The sequence below is a fragment of the Protomyctophum bolini genome (genome assembly GCF_963924005.1).
Source record: "Protomyctophum bolini genome assembly, chromosome: 8".
NCBI classification, from domain to species: Eukaryota; Metazoa; Chordata; class Actinopteri; order Myctophiformes; family Myctophidae; genus Protomyctophum; species Protomyctophum bolini.
In genome coordinates, this window is record NC_137869.1 from 2,691,818 (window position 1) to 2,702,512 (window position 10,695).

Sequence of the window (10,695 nt, forward strand, 5' to 3'; positions counted from 1 at the left end):
CTGGAACTCAACAGCCCGTGGCGGGTTATTAATCTCTCCTATAGGAGAGAGAGCAGGTCCCTGCTCAAATAAGACGCCATGTGCATGACGCTTCCGTTCCGTGTGGGAGAAGAAGCCAGGCAGAAGTCAGACGACAATAGAGACCAGGAGAGAGAGAGAGAGATGACAAGAAAAGCCCCGGCGAAGCTTATCACATTATAGACATGACTCCAGCTCTTGATACGTCTGCACTTCTATATACGATCGGTTCTTAACCCATTCTGACCTGAGATCAGATTCTAAAAATGTCTTCTATATCCTGACAGTTTTCTGAAAAAGCTATGTTTCTATGTCAGTCGTTATAAAAAAAATAGCAGACCTACAAGCTCGTAGCGCGCCACTCGGTGGCGCGCTACGAGCTTGTAGATCTGCTATTTTTCAATAGCTAAAGCATATAACATGATGCTATACACTGTAAAAAAAATATCCGTTAGAAAACGGCGAAATGCTCCGGTAATTTGCTGCCAATGCATTGTACCGTTAATCTACGGACACTTCTGTCATCCCTATAACGGATAATTCCGTACTTTCACAGGACTAAGTCTGTTCCTTTTACGGACACTTCCGTCATCCTAAAACGGAAAATTCTGTATTTTTACAGTATTTAGTCAGTTCCTTTTACGGATATTTCAGGAAAATTCTGTACTTTTACAATACTTAGTCTGGTCTTTTTACGGACAATTCTGTACTGTTATGGAACTTAGTCTGGTCTTTTTACGGACAATTCTGTACTGTTATGGAACTTAGTCTGGTCTTTTTACGGACAATTCTGTACTGTTACGGAACTTAGTCTGGTCTTTTTACGGACAATTCTGTAACGTTATGGAACTTAGTCTGGTCTTTTTACGGAAAATTCTGTAACGTTATGGAACTTAGTCTGGTCTTTTTACGGACAATACTGTACTGTTATGGACCTTAGTCTGGTCTTTTTATGGACAATTCTGTACTGTTATGCAACCTAGTCTGGTCTTTCTACAGACAATTCTGTACTTTTAAGGGACTTAGTCTTAGTCTGTAAAGACACTTACGTTAATCCGAAAATAGAAAATTAAGTAGATTTACATAGGATATTCTTTGTACAATTTACGGACATTAATCTGATTAAACCACAAATATACAAATAAAACATGTTTATTTGTATTCGTTCTCTTTTCAGTGAACAGTGCAATTAACATTGTGCAATTAACATAATTGCAAAATAATTTTGCAATTATTTTTGTAAACATGCCCCATAAACACTATAAAATACTCTGTCCTGGGCGGGTAATGTGCTTTAGTACCATATAGTTCCATTACATTTCCATCATAGAAACAATAGAACACAACTTTTATAGACATTTCCCTATAATAAAAATATACATTTCAACTGCAACACATTTCTTTTAAAACTTTTACAGGGATCGTTTGCCACTGCTTTCAAACTACTGACTCACCCGTCAGTGGGGAATGAGGAGTCCCCTCCAGGAGAATGTAGAAAGCGTCCTACACCTCCCACTCATCATTCCCCACTGACAGGTGTTGCCCCAGCCTGTAGAAGATGCAGTGACAAATGTCACCCTCCAATTATTTCAAAACACAATAAAATACACGTCATTTGCCACTGCTTTCAAACTACGGACTCACTTGTCAGTGGGGAATGAGGAGTCCCCTCCAGGAGGATGTAGAAAGCGTCCTACACCTCCCACTCATCATTCCTCACTGATAGGTGTTGCCCCAGCCTGTAGGAGAAGATGCAGTAACAAATATCACCCTCCCAACCCAACCTCCCTCCCTCCCCCCGAACATGGGGGATTTGAACTACAGTTGGACAGGTACTTAACCTCTGTGCCACCTAAGTGCCATAAACATTTTAAGAGCTTTCTGAAAAATGACTTTGAAACACAATAAAATACATGTCCTTTGCCACTGCTTTCAAACTACGGACTCACTTGTCAGTGGGGAATGAGGAGTCCCCTCCAGGAGGATGTAGAAAGCGTCCTACACCTCCCACTCATCATTCCCCACTGACAGGTGTTGCCCCAGCCTGTAGGAGAAGATGCAGGGACAAATGTCACCCTCCAATTATTTCAAAACACAATAAAATACACGTCATTTGCCACTGCTTTCAAACTACGGACTCACTTGTCAGTGGGGAATGAGGAGTCCCCTCCAGGAGGATGTAGAAAGCGTCCTACACCTCCCACTCATCATTCCCCACTGATAGGTGTTGCCCCAGCCTGTAGGAGAAGATGCAGTAACAAATATCACCCTCCAATGATTTCAAAACACAATAAAACACATCAATACAGCAATCTAGTGCAACAAAATAGGCATTTCTCACCTTTAGAATACTCAAACATCAAACATTCTGAGATAGATAGTTAAGTTCTGTTTTGGGGGGCAGGTACTTCACCCCTATGCCCCCTTAGTGCCATACACATTTCCATTTCAAAACTAAATAAACAGCAATGCTGTTGCATTCTCACCTTGAGAATGTTCAAAAACATTGTTACAGACTGGCAGTCTGACAGACAAGAGGTAGTGTGTGTGTGTGTGTGGTTGTGCGTGTGCGTACACGCAGTCCAAAAACCTCATGGTCCATACGAAGTCCTTCATTGAGTCACAAACTTTGACAGTCTTGCATCACAAAACATTGCTCTGTCAGACTAAGTGTCCTTTGTCAGACAGGAGGTAAGGTAGGGGTGTGTGTGTGTGTGTGTGTGTACAGTCCAAAACCCTCATTCCAACCTCCATTGGAAATCCTTCAGTTGAGACACAAACTTTCCCAGTCTTGCCGGAATGTGCCGTTTTTTCCCCTGCTGTTCTGCCTTGGACCCTCTGTCTGGATTGATTCCGAAGAAAACTCTAAGGAAAGAGAAGAAATCTTAGCTACACATAAAATAGATGAAACTGAAGTAAAGAGTAACAGAGGATAGATCTTTATGTAAAAAATGTACTGGTAATGAAGGGCAATTTGTTTAATTTGGACATTGGGTCAGGGGTAGAGTGGTTAGTAGAGCAGCTGGATGGGAACGGCGAGGTTCCCAGTTCGATCCCGTGGGCTCCCCCAGAGTTAGTGTCAAAGTGTCCTTGAGTAAGACTCTGATTAACCCCCAATTGCTCTCAATTGATGAGCGGGATGGTGCCTTGCATGGTTTCCTCGGCCCAGATATAAACATTACAAAACCATGTGTTGCTTACCTTTGAACGAACTCCAGCGTCAAAGCCATCTCCTTCGGGTACTCAATATTGCAGACATAGAACAGGGAGAAAGCATATGCGAGGGCCGCAACAGGGGAAGTGATGTGGTCATTTACAATGACCTGATCCACAGCCATATTGAATTGCTGGTCACCTTAAACAGATCACAAAAAAAAAAAAAAAATAAGAAATCACCCACACACAAAATAAAAATAGAATTGCTGTGATTTCTGGTAATTAGTAGTTTTTGGTAAGAACAAGCAAAAAAATACTTTGAAACAGTATTCAACATTTTGTTTCTCAGACTTGTACATACCGTAATTTAAAGATGTTGCCCCTAATCTGCATATACCTTTTCATCACAACAAATTGTCATAGCAGGAACACTAAAAACAAATGGAGCATATATACCAAGCTTGCTGGGATAACTACTAACCTCTGAGTAGGATGCATGGGGTACATGGGAGGTTGCTGAGATCAACATCGTTGGTGTCCTGAGGAGAAAAATAAGATGAAATCAAGATACACGCATGCATTTGATGATTTTATGTTTCCAATGTACACAAACATCAGTTTGAGTCAGAGGAAACATAGAAATGTTACAGGGATTCTCAATATTTTCTATGATTCACACATTACAATATAATTATGTTGAGATAATTTCCTGGGGTTTACAATCATAACACTTACCTCATTATGGAAGAAGAGGCGATCAGGGTTTTCCTTTAAGTATCTCGCAATGCCTTTGATCAGCTCCACTGGACCATCACCCAGCTTCAACCCTATGATTGATTGAATACTTTATTAACAGTTCATACCAATTATACAGATGTTTAAATACAAAATGTTTCTATATCTGTGGTGCTCAAAAGTGTAACTGTAAAGACAAAACGGAAGTGGGGAGGAGGCTCCACTTCCGCTTTATATTTTAATCATGATAGAACTTCCGTGGCCTCCCGACTGTATGATGGAAGCATTTGGAAGTTGCGAGAGGCAACAGTTTGGCAACGCGAGACTACCACATAAGTAAAGATATTAGTGAATAGGATGACATACAATAGAAAATACATATTCAACACTAGTAGCAATACATGTATATTGGGGAAACAGGGGTGGGGTGGGGGGTAATTTACCTTTGGAGTCAAGGAAGTTGTTGATGCCCGATTCTTTGCCGGAAAGTTCCTCTGCCAGCTTGTTCAGTACCGGAAAGCCAAGGAGTTGAGATGCGTGTTCAAACAGGTGAGCAGCTTCAAATAAGAATGGCCACTCTTCCTTCATGACCTTGACATAGGGGTGGGCGATATGGAAAAATACAATATCACGATATTATTTTCTAGCAGTATCACGTATAAATGAAGGTATTGCAAACATATACGATATCTGTGAATATCGTATCACGATACAATATTTATCATCATAAATAGACCCTCACCATGACACATGTTCCATCGTTTATGGCTTCACGCTGGATGGGATACGTTTCAGTCATCAATTTTCTAACAGATGACTCCTAAAAATAGAAGAAATCCAATAGATTGTTTTACACACAAACACACACACACACACACACACACACACACACACACACACACCTCCGATCTATAAGGTCATGTTTCCCCATTGTGAACTTTATAAATTACTCCCATTAACCAAAAGGTAATCCATAGTTAAACAATAATCAGCAATTAAATAATGGATGGTTGCAGTCTAGTCTTACCTGGTGGTGATCATGGGTTCTGAAGGCACTTTTCAATTCCTCTTGTTTAGACTGCAGTGCTGCTCTACACTCTGGTCCCTCAACAGCAGGCTGCCACTCCACACATCCATAACGATCAGAATATCTGGACCTTTTCCTTCTTGGAGTGTCACCCTCGGCTGGCCTCATCCCGGAGGTTGGATCTCTCTTCATATTTTCAACTCTGTTTTCTAGCTGTTGAAAGAGAACTGAACAACCGTCTGACGCAAACGGCTTATTTCCAAATGGCTCCGTCTCTTGGAAGGAGAGAGGATATTTATCAATCATCTGCTGGGCGACATCACGCAGCTGCGATCTACTAGGTCTCTGTCCATGATGTGTACAGACGACATCATCCACAAGCAACCGAATCATGTCATGTCTTTTCTTCGTCGGTACCCATTTCTTTGAAGTGAAGGACTCCATGATCGTGGAGGGCATTTTGTGCCATGGCACAGAATATGTCTGACAGGATGGGGAGCCTGCTGGTGTCGTCTCAGGTGGTGTTGGGGGCAGGACCGGCAGGTCTCTCTGTGGCAGAGGTACAGATGTTGGGCCAGGGCTTGTGAAGGGTGTTGAAGCTTGTGAATCTATGGATAACAAAACCACCTCATCAATGTTACCATTAATATGCTGGTTCTCAGAGTCCGGTTGGGGAACACCAGGGGCACAAATGGGTCGATAACCAATTAAGACCTGAGTCCAGATTCTACAAAATGTCTTCCAAATCCTGACAGTTTTCTGAAAAACATATCAGTGGTGCTCAAACCGTTTCATGTTAAGGACCCACAGAACTATCTGTATTTGACCGTGGACCCCTATCTGAAAATGTGTTGTTCCAGGGACACCCCAAGAATCAAATAAAAACGTGAAAATAGCAGATCTACAAGCTCGTAGCGCCGCACTCAGGGCCGTGCTATGAGCTTGTAGATCTGCTATTTTCCCAAAACCTAAAGTTTAAAATAATGGTTAAAAGCTATACAGTGACAGAGACGTGTGCTCAGGTCTAAATGAGTTAAAGGTCTAAGGGTCAGAGTTAAAGGCAAAAAAGGTTAATTTGGACCAATAGTGATCCCCAGACCGGAAATTGAGATTTGCATTAAATTAAGAACACATAACCCAGAATGTGTCACAAGCCAACAAAGTGTGAATTTGCCATTTGTGTACAAATAGAACCAAATGGACCCTTTAAATATACAGACCTGTAAGGGTCCATTTGTACTCCGAGAGTGTACACATGGAACCAAATGGACCCTTACAGGTCTGTAACTGTAGGCCTACATAATATGGAACCAAATGACCTTACATGCAGGTCTGTAAATCAGTGTACATATGGAACCAAATGGACCCGCAACTCTGAATGTGTACAAATGGAATCCATTTGGTTTCATTTGGACACCGTATGCGGTTCTTAAATTAAAGTTTGCAAAATACTAGATTATACAGACATCGTGTACTAATGTGTGCTGGAGAAAAACTTACCAGCTTGGAAAGCGCGGACGAGTCTTCTGCACTGAATGACAGACAGAGTGTTCTCAAGGTCCGAGGCTTGCACATCGATGAGGTCATCCACAGATGCAACTCCTAATTCCTCTAATCTGGCTAGGACTGCATCCAATTTATCACTACAAAGTGCCGGTATGGCGTTCTTAACCAACTCCTTTACAGGGTCCATGCTGGCATGTGTTTCAGAGGAATGAGCAACCTCTCGCCTCTCTGGTATGAAAAAAGTGGATAATATTCTGTAAGTTTTTCCAGATTTTCACAGATTAACAAATCAGAATCATTTTCATCAACTTCATAGACTCCAAGCTCAGGAACCCAGCTGGCCGTTTTCCCCCGTAGCAAAAGTAGGACAGTGGTTTCATTTTTAATAATAATGCTCGCTATGTGTCCCAACTGTAGTTGTCCTTTAGTATATCTCAGCACAACAAGCATACCATTTTCATATGATGTGCCTTTAACCTGGACCTTCTCTGTGACAACTGCGTTACTTGAGTTAATTCCGAATTTGTCAACTGCTGTTCTTATGCTTTGATCATAGAGCTCAGGATAGAACTTGGTGGACTCTGAAAGTTGAACCTGAGGGCTAAATAAACTACCACAAGCCTGATAAGCCTGAAACAACTGATGTCTATCAGCAAGTGACTTGGTTACATTTTTGAAGTTTTTAGATGACCTAATACACCTTTTAAAATATGAATGCTTAGATTCGAAACGCATGGTCCAAGTATGTATGAGTGGGCCAAAATGTAAACTCAAGTCAGCATAGTGAAGCAGATAGTGATGCTTCGGTCTAAGTCTTACTAGTGGGAATAACTCTTTCCTCATTTCAACATATTGTTGGATCTGCCCCTTCATATAAGCAATCTGTGGCTCTGTAAGGCGAGGTGCACAGACATATTCAACTAGCTCCCTCAGAAGAAGCACCATGCCCCATAGTGCATTGCCGGCATCTTTAATTCTGTCATGCAGTAAAATAGGCAAGAATCTCAAAAGCCACCTGTTTTGGGCTGCCTGGCCACCAAGCTTTTTTCCTGTAATGTTAATAGCATATGGCTTGTTTTTGCTTTCACCAGGAAATGATTTGAGTCGATTATTAAGGACCTCATAACTGAACCACTTTTCTTTTTTGATTAAGACTTGCAAACACATAGCTAAATCAAAGTCAACCACACCTTCAAACAGATCATGTGCAAGACAGGGTGGCAATCCTGGCTGACATACGTGAAAGTTAGACAGTTTGTTGAAAACACTGTCACCTTTAATACCGTGATGCATTGGGACCTCAGGGTGACTTTCCAGAAACTGCACTGTCTCATTATAATTAGCCGGATTTCTATGAGTGAAAACTGTGAGAGGGTTAGACCGGAATTCATCTCTTGTCGCTAGACAGTATCTACAGAAATATTCAGCAGAGCTGAAATTTTCTGTAAAACCTCCAATCATGTGGGAGCCCAGATTATCTCCCAGTATGCATGCTACAGTACCTTTATACATCTGTCCATTAAATGGTATGCCGTTTTCCTCCAGCTTAGACAAGTCTGACACAAGCTTACTGAAAATCTCATTGACTCCAAAATATTTAATGTCTTTCTCTAGGCAGAGTAGTGCCAACTGTATTTGATCAATAGTTGACCGCTGACATGGAGGGAAATTGGCCAAGGTATAGTAGACAGCTAATACTTTGTGCTTTGTCTTGGCAGATCCAAGTGGATTGGCTACCTCAAACGCATCCTGGAATAAGAGGACCTTTAAAGTGTCTGTGTCTGATGAAAACATGGCATTTGATTTAAAGGCACACCCATCAGTAACATCACAGAGGATATCATCTTCCAGTTCCACATGAGGATAATTATTGAATTGAGCTGCACCTTGCTGTTTCAGAATTGCTCCGAGGCTTTCCAAAATAGGAATGTAATGGTAGTGCCTCTGCTGCCCCTCTTTGTACCCAAGACTGACTTGAAGAGGCTCAACATAATTATAGTGGGTCTTGTAATATTGCAGCCTTCTGTGGTGTGTAGTTAAAGGACCATCTTCATGCAATGCCTTGTGAATAGGGCTCTGCTCATATACACTATTTCCAAGACATGTGAATGTCGCTCTTGGAACGTCATACTGTTCAAGCTCACGCGCTAACACATCCATAGTATATTCCTGATGAATAGCGTTTAATGTTTTCATCTCACTTGCTATCTCAGTAATTGTGGAGGCTGGAACTAAATACTTTGCCTGCAATCCTAAGAAAAACTGAGCTAAACTCTCTGTGTAGCCGTCTTTCACTTGATCATCCAAATTGTCAACGTGTTCTGCATCGTCAACAATTACTTCAGCCTGTACAACATTTGATCCTTCTCCTGGCAATACATGGTCTGCAACTTCACATAAATGAACAGGAGCGATCTTGGTAACATCCCACCCTCTATGATACCTCGAAATATGAGATGAAAAAGAAGACTTTTTATGACACGTTGTGGAACATCCATCAAAGGGACACGTTACAGTCAGACCCTCAGATATGTGACTACCCAAGTGAGAGAGAAGACTTTTAAGCTCTCCATATTCACTTCTGCAGAAATTAAATGAACACTTCAACTGTACTGACACATTACGGTTCCATGTTTGTCTGCTCTTTGTATCTGGATGTGTTCGTGACATATGAACAGAAAAGCTTTTGTAACTGGAGAACCTCCGTCCACAGTCCTTATGGCCACATGAAAAAAACACATTATTCATATTCCTGTGTGATCTGCAGTGTTTCAGGTAATCTGCCGAAGATACACAGTTAAAACCACAAATATTACAAGCCAACATGTTGAGGTGAAAGATGAGACAAAATCAGAAAATAATCAGAGGTGACCCCATCTGCCAGCAGACAGAACCAGTAGTTATTTCAATTCCCTTATCTTCAAAAGCTAAATTTGACCCAAATAGCTACAAAATCCCTTGGGAAAAAATAATAAAAAGGGAACTACTCTAGTACTGTATATTCTGCTGCAAACATTTAATTAGCACTTGTTGTACAGTATTATTTATTTGTACAGACACTACACTACACTACTAGCTAACATGAGCAGCAAGGCTATTGAATAATATAATATCTATATATATACCAGGGTGCAGTACCTCCCGCTGGCCACAACGTATATATATATATACGTTGTGGCCAGCGGGAGGTACTGCACCCTGGGTGGTTTTCGCAATTTAATTCACTAATAAATTCATTATTAATTCATAATTTGTTAAATTGGGAAAAGGGTTTAGTTAAGATCTCCATATTATTATGGTCAATGCCTGTGTGAAAAGTGAGAGCGATTGGTGCAGACAATGAGCAGTATGACTTATGATGTAGCAGTATGATGATGATGAATGATGCAACCACCACCGGACACGTTCTAACGTCTAACCCATTAAATGTGCATTATAGCACGGACACACACACACACACAGTCACACACCTGCAAATATAATACAAGCTTTAGCCCATAGAAAATTGAACGGGCAGGCAACGTATAGCTGCTACGTTTATCCTAATGTGAACACCACAAAAAGAGCTAACCAACAGCTAGCATCGAGGGGTGATGCTGTGATGCTGTGATGCTGTTGGCTAGCGGCCTAGCCTAGCTAAACCACAGCCTTCTATGCCATTAAAACACACACACACACACACACACACACACACACACACACACACAATATAAGGTATCTAAATATAATCAAATAGTTATACCTCTGTTGGTAAGCCAAGTCTGGGTGTAGAGACTCCTTGCTAGCGCGAATTGAGGTTACAATAGCTCCGGTCGTAGCTAAAAGAGCTAACCAGTGCAACAACTAAGCTATGGGGGGGGGGAGGAAATTAAGCTAGCGCATAAGCAGAAGTAAATATGGTCATTCATGAACGGACGCGACAAACCCGAAAATATAATAAATGCTAAATATAATCTGAACCCATATTTTTTTTTTAAATAAAACACTTGTGTCCAACTTTTGACGCGGGAAAACTGGGCACTTGCCAACTGGGGCCAGAAAGAAGTTCAAGTTACACACAAGAGATAAATAAATAAATGTCATAAATTAACTAATGTAATTAACGTACCAACCAAACTTTTTACCAAAAGAAGCGTGAGGTTCCAGTCCAAAGGTAACACACATGCAGCAGCAGCCTGACCTGTCCTATTTCTAAAAGTGCGGGCGGAGAGATTCTTTAATGGCGGACTTCAGGCTTTTTTTACACCAATGTG

General features: G+C 41.2%; 1 protein-coding gene across 2 annotated transcripts; it reads right to left on the reverse strand.

Moving 5' to 3' along the window:
• Positions 1-1,806: 1,806 nt before the first annotated feature.
• On the reverse strand, positions 1,807-9,415 carry LOC308319949 (uncharacterized protein). 2 transcript variants are annotated; one of them, XR_013964499.1, is made up of 9 exons: positions 6,437-9,415; positions 4,937-5,544; positions 4,652-4,729; positions 4,353-4,500; positions 3,910-4,001; positions 3,656-3,713; positions 3,220-3,373; positions 2,094-2,883; positions 1,807-1,910 (listed from the first exon to the last, which is right to left on the reverse strand). XR_013964499.1 is itself a non-coding variant. In XM_080770192.1 (8 exons), the coding sequence occupies exons 1-8, from the start codon at positions 6,627-6,629 to the stop codon at positions 2,757-2,759; spliced, it is 1,458 nt and encodes a 485-aa protein (XP_080626318.1). In that variant the 5' UTR covers positions 6,630-9,415; the 3' UTR covers positions 1,813-2,756. The 2 variants fall into 2 exon arrangements, 1 of the variants encoding a protein (XP_080626318.1); XM_080770192.1 differs by having other exon boundaries at positions 1,813-2,883.
• Between the last annotated feature and the right edge of the window lie 1,280 nt (positions 9,416-10,695).